The following is a 24689-nucleotide window of genomic DNA, read 5'->3' as shown; positions in this document are numbered from 1 at the left end:
GGCTGCTGCGGAGGGCGGCTGAGGCTGCTGGCCCCACCTGTGTCAAGCTGGGCCAGTGGGCCAGCACCCGGAGGGACCTCTTCTCCGAGGCCTTCTGTGATGAGTTTTCCAAGCTGCACGTTGAGGTGAGCCCGCACCCGTGGGGTCACACTGATGAGCTCCTGAGGAAGGCCTTTGGCGAGGACTGGACAGGCATCCTCAAGTTCCAAAGCCGGGAGCCCGTCGGCTCGGGCTGCGTCGCCCAGGTGTATAAAGCTTATGCTGACCTCACAGCTATCGCTGGCTCCCAGGCCAAGGAGCTAGTGCAATGCTCGGAGTTACGGTCTGCTTTTGAAGCATGGGAAGTATCAGGCTTTAAAGGCCTCCTCAGGTGGCTAAGGAGGAGGAAGAGCGAGGAGATGCGGGACGAGAGGAGCAGGGAGGAGCTGAGCCCAGCAGGCTGCTCTTGGGGAAGTCCTGTGAGTGGGACATCCCCTACAGAGCAGATGGCCAAGCCACTCCTGAATGCAAATCCTTCATCAGCTGGACTTCTCACACCTGTAGCCATTAAAGTAAGTCACACATCTGGCCAGTAGATGTGTGAAAAAGGAGCATGCTGGATGAGGCTGATCAGATTTTAATTCCCATGGAGATGAGTAGCTGGCTAGGGCCAGGCAGAGTGAGAGAAGTGATGCTCGTCTCCCTCGGTGTCTTTTCTCAGCGCTTTGGTTCCAGCCAGCTGCAATCCAGACTTGCGGTGGCCCCAGCTCTTCCCAACACAGGGAGCTCGAGTACGCATTCTGCCTATGGCACCTTTGACGTGGCATGTGGATACCAGAAATGCCTGCAAGGGCCCAGTTTATATTAAAATAATGAATATTAAGCTTGGCTTCACCTTCCAGAAAACGAAACCCCTTCTCTCCTCATGTGAGGAAATCTGGAACAGATAAGTTCTTTCCAGCAGAGTTTATTTAAAGAAGCCTTACATTTGAGCTGTTCCAAATACTAGTCAGTACTGCATGGCACGGAGAGGGTGGGAGTGCAAAAGCAATGGAAAATGGCATTGCGTGAGACTGTAGGCTCCGGCACAGATATATTCCATTTGAAGATTATAATGTCTTTCTTTACAGCTTAATCAATGGCAAAATGTGAATTCTTCTGAGGACTAGCTGGGGAAGCCTTGTTAGCTCTCAGTTTTATAGGCTGGGTTCTGTTTATTTGGAATGCATCACTAGCTGATTGAAATGAACTGTCCTTTTTACAGCATTTGGGGAGTTGATCTTGCCACCGTTCATTCTTGCGCAGGTCCTGCACCCTGGGCTAGTCCGCCAAGTCCAGATGGATCTGTTTCTCATGAAGATGGGTAGCCACATCATTGGACTTCTCCCTGGATTCAAGTGGCTCAGTTTGACAGAGATTGTGGAGGAGTTTGAGAAGCTTATGATTCAGCAGGTGCGTGCCATGCCATGGTCCCCACGTACTGAAACAAAACTGCCCTTTGTCTTGCTACTGGCTGGCTTTAACTCTGTTCATACAGCTACTTTTTTTAAAGGGTTAGATGAAGGCTGCTTCTTTAGCTATGTTCTTTATTCTCATCAGTCACATAATGTTACTGTAGGAAAGCTTTATACGCTCACAGAGTAAAAAAGTAAAGCAGTGAAAAAATTTAACAATCTTTATTAGGTTTAAAAATCTTTTTTAGACTTAGAAAGTCTTTTCTAGACTTTGAGTATGTTTTCTAGCGAACAGCCTGAACAGCTAGCTAGCCATAGTCGCAGTCCTTTTTGCAGCATTGTGAAAGATGAACACTGGTGAGAGACTTCTCCTTAGGAAAAGAATCTCTCCGGACAAGTGCTCAGACCTGTTTTTTTTCTCTTTAATCCTACACATATGTTTGCAATCTATACTCAGTGGTCATGTTTGTTAGCACTGAGGTATATGTATATTGGCATAACTAATATACTTTCATTCACATAAGTTAATAATGCATTCTGTGTTGTCATCAGACTCATAGTATCGGTAAAGTTAAGCTTTGCAAATAGATCTGAAAACATGTCCTGATTCACTAATGTCTTCTAAAGACACAATCCTGAAACGTCCTTACTACCAAACTTACAAAGATTTCACTACAGGCTTAATTAGGCTTATGTTTCTATTAAAATGAACCGTTATCTGCTAATTTCATTTTTGTGTTTAGAGTGCAGAGTCTGAAGTCTGTTACAAGCTTTTGAAAGCCTTAGTTCTTTTCTAATATTGCAAAAAATCTACACAGTAAATCCATGTTGTAAACTGTTGACTGTATTCAGATGTGACTCAAGGTCATTAGTACCAGTTTAGTCTGGCAGAGCTTTCGGTGGATGCGCAGCAGACTGAGGATTAGGAGAGCATCTGATAGGCTTGTTGTAATTTCCTTTCATTTCTCTTTGAAAGAACAAGTATTCCTGGGATATTTCCCATTGCCAGATGAGGGAGGTGAGGCAAGGTTTTCCTGCCTCCTTGAGCAGCAGCAGTGGGCAGGAGAGATGCCCTTGTGTCAAGGCACTGGATCACTGAAGAGCCTAGGGCCAGGACTTTGCATAATGGATTATTTTGTATGTGTTACACTAAATTTCTTCCTGCTATGGCTGCCTATCTGTAAAGTGAGGCTAGGGCTGCAGTGCTTCTACCCTGTCTGCCTGCCTCGCTATTTGGACAGTAAGCTTTGGTTCAGGATCTGTCTTACCCTTGAAAATAACGCGGTCCTGGTCTTTTTTGAGACTCCATGCCTATAGTAAGAGTCACCCATATTTCGAAGGTGCTGGGTTGTGGGCCATCTGTTACCCAGTCTGTTACTCTACTCTTCCATCAGGAAAGCTATAAGCACGTAAGAAGCACCACTCTGTTTTGTTTTCATTCTGGCTTTCTTACTAGTTTTGTCAGTATTGAGTATTGCACCGTACAGTCATATCCTCATACAGGATCCTGAATATCTAATTCTAATTGAATCTAATAGCCAACCTGCTTTTTCATTTTCTCCTTTGAGATTGACTTACGCTACGAAGCCAGAAATCTGGAGCGCTTCCGACAAAATTTCCTAGATGTTGATTTTGTGAAGTTTCCAACTCCCCTTCGGCCTTTGGTAACGGCAGATGTTCTAGTGGAAACATTTGAGGTAAGAATGCAGGGTCTGGGAGTGGTGGTAGCAGTGAGAAGGCCCTTAGGAGAACATGCCACGGAGGTGGTTTTTTTGAGAAGGAGCGATCAGAGGCAGAAGGATGCTTTTATCTTACTTGCTTACAGAGATTGGTGTCCTTCCTCAGTGTCTCTTCCACTCTCTCTGTTTGTAAGCAGTGCATCCCAGAAGACAGGTGGCAGAGAACTCCATGTAGAAGTGAACACTTGGCCTGAAACCAAGCGGACCAGCAGTGTGTCCAGCCACCATGTGCTTGCCTGTGCTTTGCAAACCAACACCACGCTTCAACTCTCCTCAGTGGTGGGTCAAAGCAAGGAGCTCAGCAATCTGACACTTTCTGACGCTTGCCTCACTTCCCTTGTGGATGTTTGAGTCACAGACCAAAGCCACTCTTAGCCTTAAGTTTTCGTGCATGTGATCCTGGCAAGAGTATTTCTGCCCCAGGCTGTATCACACCCTCTTTCCAAAGAACAAACCCTTGCTTCGCTCATGTTCTCTGTCACATTAGGTACAGCCTCTATCGAGCAGGTCCTTTCTAGGGTATTGTTATTACCTTCCCTCAACTCTTGGCACCTAGTTAAAGGTGTGGTTGAAGGTGGGACACAGTGTGTGTTTGACTCCAGTTCCGTCTTTATTTCAGGAGAGTGAGCCTATTTCGCATTACCTGCATGCAGAGATTGCCCCAGAGCTGAGGCGGAGACTTGCAAAGATGGGCATGGACATGCTGCTAAAGATGGTAGGCACTTGGCTGAGGCTGGAAGTGAAGGTTGTTGGGGTAATAAGACAGTATGGCTAAAGAGAGAACCTGTTTGCTTCCCACGTCTCCTACCCTTCTCCCCATGGACTCAAAGATAGAGCTGTGCCTTTTGGAGCCAGCCTGCGGATGCCAGGTATCTTGCGGTAACCCAGAACTTGGGCTGCTGGGGCACTGTGCGGCTCCTGAACTGGCAGAGGGAGGGTCTGTACTTCATGTGCGGTGTAACACAAGGTCTGAGTAAAGCCTGGGCTAGATACACCACTACTGTAGACTTTGACACGGAGCTTCTTCCACTGCAGAAGGGCGATCTGTTTGCACACAGTAGGGTCTCCTATGCAACTTGATTGGTGCGTTGCTTAGGAAACCCACTAATCCATTGAATGAATATTCACATATTGCCCAAGTGTTATAAAGTGCAATGTAATTAGCAAATATGCTCTCTGCAGAGACCATGGATGCAACTTACAGGGAAAACAGCTAGCTAGTTCCTTCATTTATTGACCCCTCCTCCAAAACTGCCTTTTTTTAAAGGAGGACCTAAATATGGAGTAAAGAAAGCAAACCTGGCCAGATTCAGCTTCTGTCTGTCTAGTTCTTTTGTGGTCAAAATAATCACAAATGATCTGGAAAGGAGTGTTGAGAGGTGACACAATTGGCTTGTAAGGAGCCACGAGAACTAGTGGGGAAGAGTTGCAAAAGGACCTCAGTACTGAGTGCGTGGGCAGTAAGTGTCAGATGAAATTCAGTTGATAACTGCAACATCATGCTAGAGCGATGGTGAGGCCTGCAGTTCTGACTCTGTGTAGACATGACAGACTCTGAAATAGCTTTTACCCCTCAGAAAAGCAATGGTGGAACTATAATAGTTTTATGCTAACATTAGATTCAATGGTTAGGAGTAAAGCAAAACCCCCAAATTTTATGAATAGAAAAGAACTAAAGAGCAAAGAAACAACATAATGGCTGTAAGTAAAACAAATGCCTGTTTCTTGAATACTCTGTGCAGTTCTAGTCCCTCACTGTCTAGGACCCTCCATTTCAAGAGCTGTAATAGAACTAGAAGAGGTGTAGAGGAAGGCAGCCAGGATGGTTACTGGTGTGGAATGGCTTCCATACAGGGATGGTGAAATAATTTGGACTCATAACTCTGGAGAGCAGAGAAATGAGAGTAGCTTATGACATAGATATATGCGGTCATGGGCATATGAGAGTGAATATGGATCTGTTGTGTATGGGTTCTCAGAACAATGAGGAAGACATAAAATTATCAGAGGTCACTTTTCCAGGCAACACCTAAAAAAAAAATCTTTTTTCACACAGCTCTGATTATTTACGTGGCAATTGGACAAATTCGTAGGAGAAATCCATCAAATACAAAGATAATCTCCTTGGGGCAGGAAGGCCTGCAGTCCCAGCTTGCCAGGAGGGTTAGTGGGGAAGTACTACCTTGTGCTTGCCCTCTTGCTAGTCCTTTCTGCTACTAACTGCTAGCAGAGGCAGAGAATGCTACATACACTTGTTTCCTCTTCTCTTGTTTTCCTCGCTTTTCAATACAGTTGTAATGTGGGTTGTTGTCCCAGACTAGACAAACTTAACTGTCCTCTATAACCCATACCACTGAATAGCAAATGGCCTATTCTTACTGCATTACTCTTTGCCGAGGCCTACCAGCATGCATCCAGTTTAGGGTTAATTGCCAAAGAGCAATACTGTTCCCTGCCTGGGACTCCCGGCAGTCCTACCTGACCTCTAGGAAACAAACAGGATTGCTTCACACAGCTCTGACTCCCCTAGAGTGAGTAGCACCCGTGCCATTTCAGCACATCTGGTCTCCAGCAGAAGCCACTTGCTGTGCTGCTGCCTAGGGTGATGCACATTAGTAATGACAGTGAACAGACCAGAAATGAACCTCTGCTATTTGCCTAGGAGTTTTGGTGTGGGCAGGTTTGGTTGGAATGAGCTGCTCTAAGACTTGCTTGTCCTCTAGGTCTTTGTTGACAACTTTGTCCATGCTGACCTGCACCCTGGGAACATCCTGGTTCAAGGCACGGCCCATGTCAGCACCAGCTGCAAGGAGCAGACAGCCATCGTGGACCTGTGTGACACGCTCGTGGTGGAAGTGCAGCCGCCCCTCAGGCGGCTCTGCCTGGTGCTGCTGGACGCGGGGATCGTGGCGGAGCTGCAGAGCGCTGACATGCAGAATTTCCGGGCGGTTTTCACAGCTGTGGTCCAGGGCCAGGTGAGGCCTCTGTCATGGGGCTGTGGCGTTGAGGCTGGGGAAGGGAGACAGCTGAAGAGTCTCATGGCCGAAGTGATAGTTTTCTCTCTACTTCCCCTTACAATCCTCCCTAAGAGGGGAGAGGCGACTTGCTAGCGTGGAAGCTATACCAGACACAGGGATAAGATGTTCAGCTACGGCAAGAAGGCTGCCAGAGTGGAGCAATTTCAGTAGCCTGGGAAACAGAAGGTGTTAAATGGGAAGCATTGGCTGCCGCTCTGTGGTTAGGAGTGCTTCTGATGCAAGTTAGGACTGCCTGAGAGCCGCTCGCATTTCAGACTGTTGCAGAATCTGCCAGATTTTGCTAGAGAACAGGAGGGAATGGATTAACATCTTGGTCTTCCACACACGTTCCCTTCTGCAGCCTTGCTGCTGGAAAGCCCATATGCCGTCCTCCATTTTGCTGTTGCGTCAGTGTCTGTAAAGAGGAGGAAGCAAAACAGGTGTGTGTGGGGGAGTGTCTGACCTCTACCAGGCTCCTCTGTATAAGGGGAACTACTTTATTCTCCTTCCCACTTATTTAAAAATACACCCTGAGGATGGATTAGAGAATCCAGTGCTGATGTCTCCTGTTCATTCTGAGAACAAGCATCTGTGCTCATACTTGCGTCTTGCTGTTTCTCAGCTGTGGGTTGGATGGCTCACCAGCATGTCTCAAGAGGGACACGTTTTAACTTGTTCTGTTTAATCTGCCAGAGCATACTGAGGAGTCACTGCTAAACCATGTATTCAGGCCCATCCTGTGCTGCCAGACTTACTTCTCGGCTACTAAGCAAAAACTGCAAACATCTGATTGCAAGTCCTTCACAGCTCAGGCTGGGTGTAATTCATGATCTGCATGTGAAAAACTTCTACACCGTCTCATTGCCAAACCTGGGGCCTCTGGCTCCCTACGTTGCTGTCAGACGTGTCTTCCAAGAAGAGCTATAGAGCCTGTTACAAGTGAAGCTTGGGTATGGTTCTCCCCCTTTCTCACCAAGCATCTGCTGGTGTAGAATCAGCTCATTCTTCCTCCACAGTTTGCAAATGGAAGGTTGGACTCAGCCCATAAGGGAGGTTAATAGATGTCTGTCTTTACACCATTATCTCCTCTGCTAAGAAGAAAATGCCAGTCCTGTGGGGTTTATTTTTCCCCCTGAAACTTCTCCTTACTGCCTGAGAGAGATCTTTGTTGTGTTCTACCCTACAAGACCTGCAAGAAAAATAAGCAGGGTTTTGCCGGATACCAGCTAAGACTTTTGGACCAGTCGTGCTCTTCCTGCACCTGCTTCTGTTGATTCGTTGGGTCTCCGCTGCTGGAATGGGGAAGCATGGTCCTGGGAGTTCTCCCTGCAGTATGCCTCCTCTAGGGACCTTTGCAGCAGAGGCCTTCCAGGGACAATGATGTGCAGCTCCCTGTAAGCCTGCTGGCACCAGTGATCAAGCTCTGATTCTCCTTTTCAACTTGTTTCACAGGGGGAGAGAGTGGCAGAACTGATCCTTCATCACGCCCGTGCTAACCAGTGCCAGGATATCGAGCGATTCAAAGCTGAGATGGCGGAACTAGTGACCAAGGTCCGGGGGAACACCATTGCCCTAGGAAAGGCAAGTGCACAATGTCCCACCCTCACTTACCTGTAATCCAGTGCAACTTGGCTTTCAGAATAATCCATGTGGAAAGGCCAGCTCTGATGTCATCAGCACCACCAACCAGTACTGGGTGCTTTTAGTCTCTGAGGTGCAGCAAAAGTCCATAAAATCCTTTCTTATTTCCTTCTAATTAAAAAAAGCATGTGTTTGGGTTTTGTTATTGTTTTGTTTTTTGTTTTTTTAAATCTCTTAACATCTGCAGTTCCCTGTCAGGAGTTACTGAGCCTGATGTTACAGCTTGCATCCTGTTAGCTAAGGCCAGTCTGGGCACTTCAGAGAGCGTAGTATGGTGGTATTGAGCAAATTAATGCATGTTGTGTACTGCTGTGAGGTCAGATGTTCTCAGCCTTCCTGGGCTGGCAAGTAAGCAGAACCATGGGTCACAGCTGAACTCCTTATCCCGGGCAGGGTGGGGGGGATCATACCTTGATGTTGGCTGTTATCAGCCCAATAATCTTGTCCCACCACCAGAACCAAATGCTAACAAACACTTAGAAGTCACTCTGTCACTGCCTGTCACTCATGTGGCTCAGTCTTCTTGACCACAGGGTTTTTTGATCAGTTGTTAACTTCTTTTGTATTCCAGCTTCAGGTGGCAAATCTCCTCTCGAATGTCTTTAAACTATTGATGACCCATAAGGTGAGGCCCTGTCACTGTCTTCCTTCAACAGCTGGAAGTTTATTTGGGGAGGGAGAACTATGGGGAACATGAAGGGCTGACAAGGAGGGGGACTGACTTCTGAAACGAACTGCTAGGAGGGGGACTGCAGGGATGCATCTAAGTGTTGCAGACATGCTGTTTCTCAGGTCTTGATACACACCCTACCAAGACCAATTTCTGTTTTGTTGGGTTTTGTCTTAATACTGCATTTAATGGTTGATATTATTTACTATAAGGAATGTTTCTGTAACACATAGTTCTTCCTATATTTTTTTATAGTCCCTTAGAAGCAGAAACTGAAATCTAATATATGTTCCACTTGTATACCATTGCATGCTTTCTTCTCTGGACCTCTTGCTTGATATGGAGTTACGTAACAGCACCAGGCCACAGAAGGTTGTCAGCCACAGGGCTGCCAAGCCTGCAAACGGTCCCTCTAAACATTCCTTAGAGGTTTTTGTCATTAAGCCTCATCAAGCTGGTTTCTAATAACATGAAATGTAATTTAGGCCCTTACAAAGCAGGTCCTCCCAACTCCATGAAATCTTAATGCCCTGGTATGCCTTGAAGCAATCCTGGTGCCTTGCTGGGAATTCAAGAGTAGTTTGTTCACATGCAGAGCAGAGGATCGTTTCCTCTGTGATCTGTGGGGGTCTTTTGTGACTGTTCAGAAGGTGAGCTCCCCCTTACACAAGTGCATGTGTTCAAGTATGTTGGATACTACTGCAGCTTATAACTACATTAGCAATGGTGAGCACTCCTAAGCTCCTGCTATTCCCGTATGGAAGAAAAAAAAAAAATCCCATTCCCCTTCTTGGAACTGAAAAACAAACTCTCGGGTTCCCTTAGTGCACTTACCCTGAAACTGTCACCTTATATTTGGGACCACCGCTGGATTTCAGCGAGTTCTGAAACTCCAAGTGATGGTGTTGCAGCATAGTTTCAGGTGTGCGTATGCTCTCCCCAGCCTCTTCCCTTCCCTCTCAGCTTAGCCAATGCTGGTACCTCTGTGGAATGGGCTCAGAAGAAAATAAGGTCTGCTGAGTCCATTTAGCCTCTTGTGGTTCTAGGTGAAGCTCGAGAGCAATTTTGCTTCTATCATCTTTGCCATCATGGTTCTGGAAGGTCTTGGTCGTTCACTGGACCCTGAACTGGACATCCTCGAGGCAGCTAAACCACTGCTCATCAAAACTGCCGCTTCTGTCCTCAAATAGACTCTTGTGGCTACTGCCTCTCACTGTGCAGGGTTACCTACGCTGACTGTGAGCTGACAGAGAAAGAAGCTGAAGGTGAGAAGTCGCATGTGTCTTGGGGACATGCCATGCAGTGGTTACTCTCCATTAATGTTGCCTTCAGTTGTTTCAGCCAAGCACCAGGCATGGGATGATGAGAAGGTCTATTCCAGAAACCAGAAAACTTTGCACAATTGGAGAGTTCTGACTCATTACACGGTTCTAAGAGCAAATGTGCTCTGGTAGTTTTTAAACTGACATATCATGTAGTTCAGGTGCATAAGATCACTGCAGCCTGATGAGAAAAGCACTTACTTGTGCTTTAAGTCTTTAAAAAGATGTTTTGAAATATATTAGGTTAACTATTTAAACTTACTATTTAGTGACTTACCTGTCACTGTGGTATGAGAAATGATGTTCTAACACCACCTAAGCAATTAATTCAGGCTGAAAAAAGCCAATAAACCTTTTGTCTTTTGTACTTTTAACTTCTGCTTTTATTGTAGAAGTGTCCTGAGATCCTGCATGGAGTGGTCTGTTCTTAGTCATTTTGGATGATAAAAACAGACCAGTCAACTTGATTTTTTTCAAACTTCCTTACTCTAGCACAATACTATAGGAGTTTGTATTATCAACAGCAGAAGAAAATATTTGCCTAGGCAGGAAACCTAATTCCATAATAAAAAAGAACTTTTGGGAATATTTGTACTGGTCTTAGTTGTTTGGGTTTTTTTCCTGAAGCTAAAAAAAAAGTCTCCTCTTTTTTTCCCCTGTGTGTTTCCTTCCTACTACCCTCCCCCCTGCTCCCCTAGTCTTACTCTAGTCAACTCAAAACCTTAATTAATATGCAAATTCTTGGGTTTTGTTTCCAGTAGTTGCAAAACAAGGAGTCCAAGCATTTTCCTAATGGATGGAAAACACATTGTGAATGTTTAAATAAAGCCAGCAAAAGAGCTAGATCATACATGGCTCTTACAGTCAGTTATCTTAATAGTAGTATTACAATTATTTTATGGCTGTATTTTAATAGTGAGAAACACAGTCTATGAATGATTGGAAATACTGTAATACTACATATATTCCCAGATATACTGTATGTGAAACTGCAGCAGCACAGGGTGTCTGCAGTGGTCTGTTTTCAGATGGTTAAGCAATGAAGAGAAAGTACTTAAGTGGCCATACAAAGTACATAATGGCCATTCAAAACATTTGGCAGAATTTCAAAGGATCTCCCTTTTACAAGTTTTCTTAATTTTTGTTTGTTTTTTTTTTTAAGAAACTGCTATTATCATTGGTGCTGTGTTCCTGTAAAAGGGGTAAATTTTTATAATACTTATGCTTTTGCCGAGTGATGTGCCAGAAAATGCATAACGTGTTTCTAAGTGTACACAGAATGTCAGGCAACAACATTTAAATGTTGTATCTAGTTTGGTTCTAGGTATTATTTAAAACAAGGTATCGCAAATATTATATATATTTTAGCGTAATTCTGTGTAAAGTAAGAACATCCTTCGATATAGCTCTGAGTGTTCCAGTGAATAAATTCTGCCATGTCCGTTCTCCTTTCCTAAATACCCATGTGAAAAGAACAGCTGTATTTCTGGTTATCCAGGGCTGGTAATAGCATTCTCTGTGACACAGCCGTTTTTTGTACCTCTGATGATATGAGGAAGAAGGACAGCACTTCAGGATGTGACAACCATAACCTCCTCCGCCTCCCCTTTGTGAATGAAGGCACCTCCACTCATCAGAGTACAATGCATTAAAAAAACCCCTCTTCTCTCCTTTCCTGTTGCAGAAAACCATCTCTTGATGTGCCTTGCTGTTTCCTTTCAGGGGAGGGGAGAAGCTGGTAACTTGTCCACGGGAGTGGCTGACACTACGGGCTTCGTTAAGGAAAGTCAGTAATACACTTAGAAAATCAGGGGAGTCATGATTTTCCACAAGCTGCATTGTGGACTCCGGGTGGAAACTATGTTTTACCCTATACCCTGAATGGGGAACTCTTCTCCTCCTATAGCGCTACTGGCTACCTCGGTTTCTTTCTTACACAATTTGTTAACTGTCAATTTACCAATTCATTTGTCTTTGTAGCATTCTCCTCATTTATTCATGGTGAAGAAAAAGTCTGTTTATTCTGACCAGGTGCCCTACCTGCAAAGATATCTGAGTATCTTTCTGACAAGATGTCCTGCCAGCCTGAAAGTGAGATCGTAGGCAAAACAGACCCCCCAAGCCCACCATTGGGTTTGGCGATTCTCCAAAGACAGGTATTTCAGAGACCAGACATTTTTCCCATCACAATGCCTAGAAAGGGCGGCTTGTCACCAAAAAAACATCTTCCTTTTTGCATTTTGGGCTTCTCTAAGTCATTCCTCCTCTAGGGGAGTGGCCTACGTATTCCAAGCAATATGTACGCCCTGACAGTAGAAGATCTACACTTACGGGAAGCCCAAGCTGGAGGGTTCCAGGTTGTCTTACCAGGTTTTCTGAAGCACTTCTCATGTCACTGGATCCCTGCCCTGCCCCCTACAGCAGTTTTGGCAGGAAGTAGCACAACTTTGTCATATGTATGGGGACTTCTTCCCTATGGATCTCTGCAACTCACGCGCAATGGGACACTTGCAAGAGTCAGTTGTTAATAATGGAAACTGCAGTGGATAATTTACATTGTGTTTGAGCACGTACATTTTCATTGCTGCAGTTGTCTGGTCTGAACGTCCAGCTGGTCTCCAGCTCTCCTTCCCCATACTTCACGTAACATTAACGTAGCAAGGTAAGTCATATGACGACAGCATCACATAACTACACTTCCTATTTTGTGTGGTCCTAGACCTTTAAGAAATGTGCTCTTCTGGCGCTGCTCTGGAAGAAACACAGCAGGGCAGAAAGTTCCCAGAATGCAGCAGCGGAAGCCTTTTCAGGCCTGTATGTAATTTCCCTGCAGGCTTGTATTAGCAGGACATAACCTGTGCCTGTGCTTCCACCACTCCACTTGAGGGGCTCGTTCCCAGGGCATTTCTCCCGACCTTCATTCTTGTTCTTTACCTCCTACTCTTCTGTATGGCCCATGCCCTCACTTGACTAATTTCTTTCTCTGCCATTTGCATCTTGAAAGCGGCTACAACCAGATGCCCCTCTGCCGGGCTGTAGGTCTTGTGCGCTTTGAATCACTTTTGTAACTCCCAGGTCCTCTGTTGCTCCGCTCTGGATTGCCCCATGACGCTCACCAGCCTCAGACTACAACACTCGGCACTACAGGTGCTGGCTCCTTGGAGTCCTATGGAAAGAGCCAGCCCTTCGGATGCCTTTGGGGCAGAAACTCGGAACTACGGCTGTGTTTCATATTAAATACCAGGGTTGCTCTTGGTTGCAGAGTTGGGTCTGTCAGCAGGGTCACTGCACATGCTTAAGACAGAAGAACAGTTTGACAGAGATGGACTAGAATAGTAATTCCAGAAAGAAAGGCATGTAAGGGACAGAGCAGTGAAAACGCACGCTGGCTGCAATGAAAGGGAGATTAAAGACCTCTCCGGGAATCATAATTCCACTTGTCACAATGGCACTCAAGCACCCAAGCTCCAGCACACTGCCTCACACCTACGAGATACAGATCAGGTCTGCGAACTGCTCAAGGGCCTGCTTACCCACTCTGCAGCTTCCTTATGCTAGCAGTGATGCCCGGAGCATCAAAAGATTCTGTTCTCGGAGGTACTGCTGGAGCTCACAGAGTTTTTGGCCGCCTTTTTCCATCTTCTGGCGTGAACGGTCTCTGCTCTGGAATACTCTCCCTTTGGCAGCCTGCTGCTGCTTTTGTTGCCTGTCCTGCTCTCGTGATTCTTGTTCCAGCATTTCTTGCCGTGACTGCGTTCTCCTCCTGAGAAAATCCTACATAAAAATAAAGATGTTTACAATTGTACAGCCAGATTTCATGCTGAATTTCATCCGCAATTATCACTGGCAGAAGTCAGAAGTGGGTATAATCTATGGAAATTCATTCCTTGCATGCAGAAAGACTGCTTCTATGGCAGAGATGGAGAATTTTACTTCACATCTTTCATCTTTATACATGTGTCAAAAAAATGTTACCCTTCCTTTATTTACCTCTAAATGTTAGAATTATATTGGATATAAAACAGGTGAAAGAGAAATACTCTGGATGGTGCCGCTGCTGGAAACACGGTAGTACAGGAAAAACATTTCTGGAATTGCCCTTACCAGCCTTTCTTTCTCTTGTTCAAAGCTCCTTTCATTGCGTTCTGCCTGCAACTCTTCTCTCTGCAAACGCTGTGTCTTTAAGAACTGCAGCCTCTGACTTGCTTTCCTCTTCTCCTCCTCTGGCAAGAAGGATTCCTTCCTGCTCCTCTCTGCCCCAGCAGCCTGGAGCAGTGCCATGTGCCGCAAAGCTCTGTCTTTGTGCTCCAGCTGTTTCTCCAGCCCTTGCAACGTTCTCTGACGCAATTGCTGCCTGTTTCCAAAACAAAATTTCTCAAATTTTTCAGAAAGAAAGAGCAATAAAAGAAAAAGACAGTGCATGAGCCACAAAGCAGATACTCTGGCAATCTGTGCTCAGTTAACATTCCAGGACTCTTTGTTAGGTTATGAGGGTTAAACCTGTGTCCTAAACAGAGGTGGCAAAACACCCAAATGGGCTGGTGCCTGATGTCAGCTAACTGCAGTCATCCGTTCACCTGACTACATAACCTGGTGCGGCTGCGAGTTCTTGGCCCTGAAGACCAGGAACCAAAGAAACGGATTGTGTGGACAGGGCCGTAGGACTAATTCAGACAACTGGGTGGCTATGCGTATCGGTGGTGGAACCACAGGGGCAACAGAAGACATGGAAGGAGGTGGGTCACGGGGGCAAGGACCCGCCAAGCTTAAGTGGACTGCGGGGCCAGGGGTTTGGGAGGCAGAAGGACTTTGGGTCTGAGGATGAGATTGAAGGGAATTTGCCCTTGGAGGTAATGCTGAAGGTGATGAGTCCATGCGTACCCACTCGCCCATACCTCAAGCATCAATCTTATTCCCATTAATAAACCACCATGACCACTCTGCAGAGACTTCGCATGAGGCACAATGCGTGATGTTCAGAGACTGAATGAGAGCACCAGGGAGCGGACATTACCAACCTTCTGACATTTACTACAAAAAGCAGTTAGCTCCTAGGCATTACCTCTGGTTGTCCCTGCGCAGCTGGCGTCGGATGCTATCTGCCTCTTGCTGCCGCTCCCTCTTCAGCTGCCTCTGTTCCTCTTGCCACCTTTTGTGCTCAATCTTGGCTCTGTTGAAGTCCATCTCTTTCCATCTCTCCTGAGATGCACCATTAAGGATTGATTTCTAAGAGAAAAAACCCAAACCCTTAATCTCGTCAGTATATTTTTCTAATGCGAACTGTAAACCTACAGAACAGCTTTGTCTTCTAATGTCACTCCTGAGCTCTGGAAGCCACACTATATCGTCACTTCCCATCCATGAAAACACTGAGTATGATGCTAAAACCTATACAAAAGATCAGGCTCAACCAACAAAGGGGTGCCTGAAAATACAATTTTAAGAGTTCTTCATAGGTCAGTGGGCTGTGCTCTTCCGGTTGTTCCGGTGTTGAGCCAATGCTTAAAACTGTCCAATCGTTGTGTCAGCCTCTGGATTGGATGGAGAATACAGGTTCTGACCACAAATCGTATTACAGATTCCTCATTAGATTTTATTAGAAAGAGAAATATCTGCCTCCCTCTGGCCAAACACAAAATCTTCCTGGAGTTCTGTGCAGGTGTACTAACTCTTCACTTCCCGTTGTCTGAGATTTCTACCCACGGTCAAGCAGTCTTTGTGTTTTCTTCAGTAGTAGCTGCATTTCAACCCTGGGCAGTGTTCCTAATTTGCATTTTTAAATGCACCGTGCTGTGTAATGAGATGAAGGAGCACCTACAAGGCTTCTTTTCACAGCCATAGTGCATATTTATTTGTTTTGTACTCCTTACAGAGCCCTGTATGAGAGAAGGAGCAAGGAAACATCACCAAAACTTAAACGTATGTTCCAGTTTACATTGCTAAAGCTGTTTGGGGCTGTTTACACAAAATATTTTCCTCTCTCAAATGCATTCTCCCTTCTCCTATTCCCCGCTGCAATTAGCATGTTCCTGCCATTAAGCTGCTCCTCTGCAAACAGAATGTCTCTTTCCAGTTCTTTCCTGAGGACGTCTCTAATACCACAAGCTGGAAAACACTACAGGGCCTTCAAGTCATGTCCCTGCCAGTCTCATGCAGCATTTGGACTGATTTCTTTTAACACATTGCTCTGTATGGCTTCCTAGGGGTAGTAAACACCTTTGTTCTCCAGTGCATTGCTATTCTTTGCAGAAACTGTACCTTGTGGGTGGTTTGTGTTTAATGACATACAGAGGGAGAGATCAAAGAAAGAATCAAAGGTGTTTTATAGGTGGGAGGTGAACAAATGGTGTTATCTAGCAGGTAAAGGACTGGCCTAAGGACTAGGAGACTTGAAGTTTCACCCCAGCCCTGACATGCACTCCCTGCTATGGGATTCAGCTGACTACCTAGACTTTCTCTTTTTTTGCTTTCAGTATCTGTAAAAGAGGAATAATTTTTTGCTATCTAGTAGAGCTGGCTGAGAGGTTTATTTAGAAAAGATTAAATCTGAAATAAAAATCTCTATCAAAAGTGCTGAGTAAAAATACCAGAAGTGCCCTGTTCCTGTACAACACTGATTCCCAAGTGGGAACCTTATGTTTCTATTTATGCATAGCCGTTATTCTACATAGGCATAATTTTTGCTGCAGTAAAAACCTTTGAGAAAGAGATCAAAGGAGAGTATATTCTCACGTGACATAAACAAATCGCTTGATCCCAATAGCTAAATCTAGTTTGGACCCAATACTTACTGTAATGCTTTTGTCTTTTAGAAAATTTAGAAGATTTGTGGATCTCCTAGCCTGCACATTGGAGGTACTGTGTGGTCTCTGTACACGTAGAGCTGATTTGATGGTCAGGCTGTCTTTCTCTAGTGATTGATTCACTCGGCCAAAGAAGCTTTGGCACCTGAAAGGAACCAAAGCACTGGTTCGCAGGGAAGGGCCCCTTTGGGAGTGCTGGATTGGAGCTTCTGCCACTCTGGACTCGAAAAGACCTTTCAAATAAATTAGGGCAGGGACATAAGAGGTTATAGACAGCTTATAAAAAGAAAGCAAATTAAAAAAAAAAAGGTCTTTTCATATAAAATATATTCAAGCAAGACTTTTATAACTTAGTACCAACATTTTCCTCTGAGGAAGTGGGATATTTTTTAGTCTCCACAAAACAGGTCCCAGCTTTCAAAAAACAAGTTTGCCATTGCAAGGGAGCAAGGGTTTTGCCTGGTAACACAAGATCACTGACTGCGCTTACAGCTACTCAGGCTGAGGGGTTGTTTACATGGTATTTCACAGACAGACATGAGCTGCTTCTGCCAGTGCTCCGAGACAAGCAAAAATTACAAATTTCTTGATAGTGCAAAGCCTGAGCTATACATCCTGCTGAGAGACAGAAGGAATTAGCTTGGGCACAACACTGTGCTAACACAGCTTTTGGGGAACAGAACATGGGCAGAGCTTGCTTGCAGCTTTCTGCTAAAGACAGCGTGGATCTGAGAGGCAGTGTTGCATGGAATGATGCTGGAACACCAGCTGGGAGGAAACGTGCACTTCTGTTTATGACTCTTCATTCTCCCTCTACCAGCAGTGACACAGAGCAAAGCAGTAACACTTGGAGAAAGCTTTAGGCTTTCAGAGTCCTCACTTAAATGCCTGCACTTGTCACAAAACGAGCTTAAATGAGAACAGCAACAATTTGATTGAAAACATGATCTAGCCCCTTTTGGATGATAAGGGAACAAATGTTTACTCGATAACATTATAAAGCAATCATTTTCAGCACAAATAAGAGGAGGAGTGTTCTGCAGAACAGTCCTGGTGAAATCTTTTTGCTATAAGCAGTCATAGTAAACATTACAGATTAATTTTTAAGGTAAGGAAATTTTATAATAAATAATGTTTATAGTGAGCATTATGACAAAGGTTAAGAAAACCCAAAAGCTGCTACTGCAGTAGCTGTAAAAGCCAAAAACCCCCAACGTCCATCTGAAAATACTTTCACCTTGAGAAGAAGATGAACAACTTCTCAAGCCATACTACCATTAATACCTACATATAATGATACTCTATTATGGTGGCTATATTCAGCATGGCATTAAGGCATTTCCTTTTGAAACATCAAGAACTATGGCAACAGATCTTAGACATGATGGCCTGCTGCACTGATATTGTGTGGCAAGTCTTATGTTTGGATAAAACAGTTACAATTTCAATACCGTGTTCGTGTTTAACATTAGCCTCAGATTCAGCATCCCGCTGTCTGCTGTCTGCTTCTTCCTTGTGGACTGCCTCCATTAACCAGCTGTCTGTGTTGACAGCAGTATCAACCATAGTGTGAGCCATCTCCCTCTGAGGACTCTAGAAATAACAAGAAATGCAATCACAAGCCAGGCCTGATAAGGAAAAGAATAGGTTAGTTTCATGAACTTACAGCGTAAGATCTTAAGTTGCAACTGAAGTTTGAGAAAAACTAAAAAAAACTCTGGGGAAGAAACAAAGAACTCTTAAGGAGAGTAATTTCTGATCACTTTGTGGGTTTCTCTGGATCTTCAAATGACCTAAAAACTGTCAGTACTTCTGCCTGGAAGGGTCCAAACTGGTACAAAAGAGATCAGGCCAGAGGAGCTCTGGCTGAAAGACAGTGGCGTTTCTGGCACATGCCAGAAATCAGGATTCTAACTCTTGCAGAGCAATGGAGAAAAGCTTGGCAGCAGCTGGTGCACATTAACCTCCTCCTTACTGATCCTCATCCAGTGCCCTGTTCACAAGCACCGAATCAACTACCAAGGATCACAAAAGTCTCTTTGGTCTTTGGGAAAGGTGACGCCTCTACCATGGGTGGAGAAATATCTTACTAGCATTATGCCAGGGACTACCTTGGTATGGAGCAATCCTTACTGTAATCCTTATCCGGTCCGGTGTAAAGTCTTCTGCCTGACACTTTTTCCTGCCTTTACCTCCTTCACGCAGAGCCAGGATGTAGAGGAACTGGGCTATGTGACACTTTTCATATTCTGCATCCGTGGAAGAGGTTCTAGGAGTCTGCTCCAGCCAGTGACAATGACAGCTTCTAGCTCTTTCCCAGGTTAAAGGATCAGGAAGACAGTGCAGAGCAAAGTCTCTCCATTTTTTAGCAGGCATACATAAGGGCCAGGCCTAAAACCGCTAGCAATTTTTTGGTACCAAGAGCAGAAAACTTGAGGTAACAAAGCAGGCATTAAACAAATAGCAGACCACATGTTAACAGAAGAGCCAGAGTGAAGCACTTTTTACCTTTTTAGGTTCTATAACCTCATTGTCCTCTTCCAAACAAGACTGAACATCTTTTGGAGCGTCTTCTGTCTTCAATCTCTTATCTTCCTTTTTCTCTTCCTCTCTGGAAACACTTTCTGAAGATGAAATCCTCACTTCAGACAGTTGCTCTTCTATTTTCTTGCTGAGCTCTTCTTTAGTCAAGCTTGTTCCTGGGATGAAGGCATCTTCCTGCTGCACTTTGCACCCTGTAGGCCGTGTGGGTTCCCAGGCTGCAAGGCAGCAATGGGGAAGCGAGGTACACCTACAGCTGCACTTAGCACGTGGCTGAGTCGAATACAGACCCCTTGGCCAGTAGTCCAGGTCTGAGTGACCCTGTCTGTAATGGCCTGAGGCTCTATAACCCGGTGTCACGATGTACGGGTAATCCAAGCTTGAATCTACCACCATCTGCCTGGCTGCTAAAGGCATCTGCAGTTCTAGGATGATGCGTTCGCTTAAGGGCAGAGGGATCCGCAGAGCTTGGTCAGAATACACCTCCTTAGTCTGCCCATTCCAGAAATTCACAATTACTCCCCTTCTGTTGGGTGCTGTGCATATTAAAAAAAAAAAAAAGGCAAAGAATGTATTAGAAGCATGTCAACCTGTGTGATTTATCTCTTAGAAAGCAGGAGATAAAAGTAACAGCTTGTGTTTCAGACAATTTTGTAATAACTTCCATGATTTTTTCTTTACAGGTTTAAAATTCGACCTTCTTTTGAACTTCCTCTGAAGAGACAACAGATAGCAAAATTCTCACTCGTCACAGTGAGCCAGGATTTTACCCTGCAGAAGCTGGAAACTAGACTAACATAATCAGGTGAATACTCATGAGGGCCAGGAACATTTTTCTCCCTGTGTTGGGAGGACGCCCGCCCCCAACTTTTTAGGTAGTTTCCACTCATAGAACAAAGCAAAGGCTAATTCTGGGAGCTGCATTAATTCTGGCACCGAAAAAGAACAGGCTGCTTAGTGCCAACAACAACAAAAAAAGAGATGATGAAGAGAACCCAAGCAGCAGGTGGTGAATTCTCCACGGTTGAGACCGCTCTCTTTTCTCTATAGTGACCAGCAACCGTGGCGAGTCTAGTGCTATTAAGAAAGCCAATACCCCGTACCTAAACATGCCTCCTTGTTCTCCATAATCTTTAGCACAGTGCCCGGGCCAAAACGTTCAGCTTTAGCCTCCCATGGTGCCAAGACCCTGTCTCCTGGAGCAAGAGGCTGTTGCCTGGCATCCTCGTAGTGGAGAATGTCGTAGAGAGGAGTTTCCTGCATGCGAAGCTGTACCTTGCCTTTCAGAGTGCGGCTTTTGTCAAACTCAATTAAAAAGCGTTCCCTGGAGCTCTACAAGAGTAAAACATGTGGTTTGCAAGACAGACATCTGGGTCCAATTAACGGCCAAACATAAGTGCTAAGAGGGAAGTGGCAGAAATCCCAGGAAGCGGACCATGATCTGGGAATGCAGCTTTCCTCTTCTACCAGGTTTTTCACTGTACTGTGTCCATATTGGACTTGAAAAGCAATTAAAAAGCTGGGGCTTAAGGGGCTGACAGCCTTTCTCTTCCTTTCATTTTGGACTTAGATTTTGGTAAGAACACAATTAGCATGCTAAGGCAGAACTTTACCAGGAAAACCTCCCATCAGAAAAAGAGTAGCCAAAAGAAACTGCTGTGTATGATGCAGTTCGTTACACAGTAATCAAAAGGATAACAAATCAGTAAAATGTCATAACTGTCATAAATTTAAATGCTTTAATTTACGCCTTCAGCAATGGGCGTGGGGAAGATCTATTACCGAAATCCCAGCCGCCTCTGCAGACCTATGAGTGCACTTACACAAATAATGCTGTCAGCCCCTACTCCAGCTAACGTCACTCATGCCGTTAGCTGTCCGCATCTGCTCCACCCCACACTGGAGCTTACAGCCACCCTCAGCTATACTAGCATCGCTATTTATTTAACTAACCTGCAAACTGGGAAATGCACCGGAGTTTTAAAGAAAGCCTGCAGAGGGGGATTTCCTGTCTGGCATCCAAAATCATCTCACAAATCCCAGAAACATAGAAGGAAGAGAACGAGGAAAGCTCTCAGTTTGGTAAGGAGGAGGTGCATGGAGGCAGACATTTTGGTTTACTAATACTAATGCTGTTTAGCTAATTGGCTTTGCTGCTAGACTGGGTGGAAGTAGACAATAGGGCTAAGGGACCTGTTTTGTTTGATTGTCTCCGAATAACAACTTATAACTACTAAAATGGATTGATTTCCAGGCTGCTTCTGCTTGCAGGACTCCTCGCAGTAAACAGCCAGTCATCATCAGGAAACAGATGAAAATAGGATGTGGGGAGAGAATAGAAGTGTATCACAGGAGAGCCGCCCTACAGCAAGGCCGTGGGAAGAACAGGAAAAAGACACACAGATCCTAGGGAGAGCCTTTTACAAGCACAGCTCCCAATAAATATCTACCTTCACCTCTTGGGCAATGTGGCCCAGGTAGTAATAGCCATCAGCTTCTCTCCTTGCCAACACACGAGCCCCCCTCATGAAACTGGAAGCCTCTGAGGATGAATCAATGAAATTCCTTTTCGCTGAGGATATCAAGGGCGTACAAAGGGAATCTGGGTTCCATGCACAAACAGGAATGCTGTAGAGAACAAAAATACAAGAAGTAATGAAGACCCTGGCAACAGAACTTCTGCAACTTGCTGCAATGAAAACAAATTAAATCCACATGGGACTCCCACCCCACCACCCCGCAATAATTGTCTTTGTTTCCTAGCTTTTTTCTTCTTTGCATTTCCAGCGACCCATCTATAGATTTTGAACTTACTGTGTTACTGGACATCTTGGCAGCAGAGAGCCACAGGGATCTTTGTTAGCTGTGTGACAACACTGGACATCTGAGATGGACATGGAGCTTACCTGGAGAGGGGAAGGAGGAGATGGAAGCAGAAGATGAGCATGATTTTTGAACATTTAAATCCTTAAACATGAATATTATTTATAAAATTGAAATTTACTTTCCAGTATATTAATTCTCTCTTTAATACTTCCATCATATCTTCTGGTGCTATGCTGTATATCTGTAAGCTCATCACAAACGGTTTTGATTTTAAGAAATCGAGCTTGGAAAGAAAAAAATACAAAAATATAAGAACTGTATGATAAAAAAACCCCTTGTGTTTCACCTGCCTTCTATTCAGCTGCTAGATATGTAGCAGGTGTATCACTGTTTCTTCAATCATGATGAGATTTCTTCTTCAAAGGACAACGTGTCATTTCAAGTATACACAAAGCTACAGCGGATATCCATTTTGGCCCATCTCAGATCCTATCATCATTTTATTCTACTGTGAAGGAAGCACTAAGCGTGTGATTTTAAATCAGAACAGTTTTCCTTTCTTATAATTCTTAACGCCTTTTAGTTAATTGATTTTAGTGAAGAGCTTTGAACCTGGAAAACCCACCAATTTCTCAGGACAAGGCACAGCTTGGAGATCGGCAGGGGAATAGAGGTTCTGGAGCTGCCTCTCCCATCCCCAGGAGCAACGCAGGCATATCAACCCTGCTGGCTGCCGCCCAGTCAGTCTGCCCCGGGCTCTCAAACAGTAGCTTATGGGCAGCCAGCGGTCCCGTGTGCATTGCCTCCTCTTGTACCCTGCTTCTTACGCAGCTATCCAAACTCTCCAAGCAAGGAAGAGCTGTAAGATCAATGAAAGGAGCTGAGGTCAAGGAAGAATGGAGAAGGTGGGGATTGAGTCTAGAAGACAAAGTTGCCTTTGCAGGGCAAAGCCAGCAGTGGAGCCACCTGGCCTGAGCAGGATGGAAAATGTGAAATGTTTGAGAACAATGACACAGGGAACAATATGCCAGGGACTATGAGAAGGGAGAAGGACAAAATGCAAGGGAGTTGGGAGGTGGCGTCAACAACGAAACTATGAACCTTATATTGAAGCATTCAGCTTTTACGGAAAAAGAGAAACTCGCGTTGCATTAATCGTGTGTTAAGTAAAAACAATGGTTGAATAGTTTGCCGCTATTCCCTGTAAACTGTTGCTGAAAATGCGTTAGGGCTGTTACGAGACTCAGAAGAGCAGGTGACTTAAAATCCCTTAACTACAAGGATGGGTAGACATGTAAAACCTATGCTGTTTCAGCTGAGGAATTCAGCTGTTTGGGATGTTGACAGATTTAGAAGATATTGTTGTTTATTTAAAAGACAGCATTCGACCACCCCCACCTAAGAGTAAAACAACATTGGAGTCTGTGAATCAGGATGCACTGGCTGTAGGCAAAGCTGTACAGTCACCTAGCAAAGAAAGTGTAAAATCACAGTAAGGCATTTGTTCTCTCCTTCACCTGTCAGAGACACCTGTTTTCGAGTGCTGGTCTGTGAAGTTCAGGGAAATCACTTTACAGGGCGAGTCTTCCCCTGCAAAAGTAAATGGAGCTAGACCAAGATACACCCAAATTTGACCCCAAGTGTTGGCGATGATGCCTTTTGCTCAGGGGCTACGTGAAGTGCTCTTTCCTCACAAGCAGAGATTGAAGGCACAAGTAATGTACAATTAGAAGTGTGGATATGCCAGCTTGGGATATCAGGTATAGCCTGTCCCAGAGATGCCAAACCTATTTTAAATCTTTGTCCACAGACTGCTTCCAATAAAGAGTCAGGAGGAACTAATTAGTACGCACTAATCTTATATTAGTGGTATACCTTTTCAGAAGCAGTAGGGGGGAGTCTGATCGCTTGAAAGGACCCCCCTGATTGCCTGGCTACTTTCTCCATTATTTTTTGCTCGCTTCTTCCATGATCATCTGAATCTCCCAGAAGGCATACAACATGTAAGAAAGCAAGAAACAAAGACAGACAGAAAGAAAGACAGACAGAAAGAAAGACAGACAGAAAGAAAGACAGACAGAAAGAAAGACAGACAGAAAGAAAGACAGACAGAAAGAAAGACAGACAGAAAGACAGAAAGACAGACAGAAAGACAGACAGAAAGAAAGACAGACAGAAGGAACACGGCTCACGCCTGCAGCTGTCTGCTAACGCGGGAGAGCCGTGAGATTCTTTATTGGGTATTTCTGTGCTGAGGCGTCCTCCAGCTCGCCCCCCGCAGCCAAGCCGCTCGCAGCATTCGTGCCGTTCTCAAACCGCAGGGATCGAATCCAGGCTGCTGCTTCAGCGACGCTACTGAGCGAACATCTGACTAGGCAGTTGCACCATTTTAACACCTGTTAAAAAGGACAGAAAGACAGACAGAAAGACAGACAGACAGACAGACAGACAGAAAGACGGACAGACAGAAAGACGGACAGACAGAAAGACGGACAGACAGAAAGACGGACAGACAGAAAGACGGACAGACAGAAAGACGGACAGACAGAAAGACGGACAGACAGAAAGACGGACAGACAGAAAGACGGACAGACAGAAAGACGGACAGACAGAAAGACGGACAGACAGAAGGAACAAAAGCCGGCTCACGCCTGCAGCTGTCTGCTAACGCGGGAGAGCCGGGAGATTCTTTATTGG

At 44.9% G+C, this 24689-nt stretch overlaps 2 protein-coding genes across 2 annotated transcripts; one reads left to right on the top strand and one right to left on the bottom strand.

The window, feature by feature from the left end:
• Positions 1–2: 2 nt before the first annotated feature.
• On the top strand, positions 3–10001 carry ADCK2 (aarF domain containing kinase 2; the record flags this gene model as incomplete). Its single annotated transcript, XM_009333042.1, has 8 exons — positions 3–551; positions 1285–1431; positions 3002–3130; positions 3792–3887; positions 5896–6147; positions 7642–7770; positions 8402–8455; positions 9547–10001. Coding segments are annotated over 8 exons (1500 nt in total), but the record flags the coding sequence as incomplete, so codon positions are not given.
• A 3287-nt stretch (positions 10002–13288) lies between these two features.
• Positions 13289–23913, bottom strand: LOC103924512 (trichohyalin-like). Its single transcript, XM_009333041.1, has 10 exons — positions 23868–23913; positions 21981–22072; positions 21617–21794; positions 20270–20498; positions 19134–19702; positions 18077–18218; positions 16614–16858; positions 14885–15048; positions 13927–14176; positions 13289–13596 (listed from the first exon to the last, which is right to left on the bottom strand). The coding sequence occupies exons 2-10, from the start codon at positions 22061–22063 to the stop codon at positions 13372–13374; spliced, it is 2085 nt and encodes a 694-aa protein (XP_009331316.1). The 5' UTR covers positions 22064–22072; positions 23868–23913; the 3' UTR covers positions 13289–13371.
• Positions 23914–24689: the final 776 nt, after the last annotated feature.

Source organism: Pygoscelis adeliae, unplaced genomic scaffold (assembly GCF_000699105.1).
Source record: "Pygoscelis adeliae isolate BGI_AS28 unplaced genomic scaffold, ASM69910v1 Scaffold38, whole genome shotgun sequence".
In the NCBI taxonomy this organism is placed as follows: domain Eukaryota; kingdom Metazoa; phylum Chordata; class Aves; order Sphenisciformes; family Spheniscidae; genus Pygoscelis; species Pygoscelis adeliae.
This window is presented reverse-complemented; position numbering and strand designations above follow the sequence as displayed.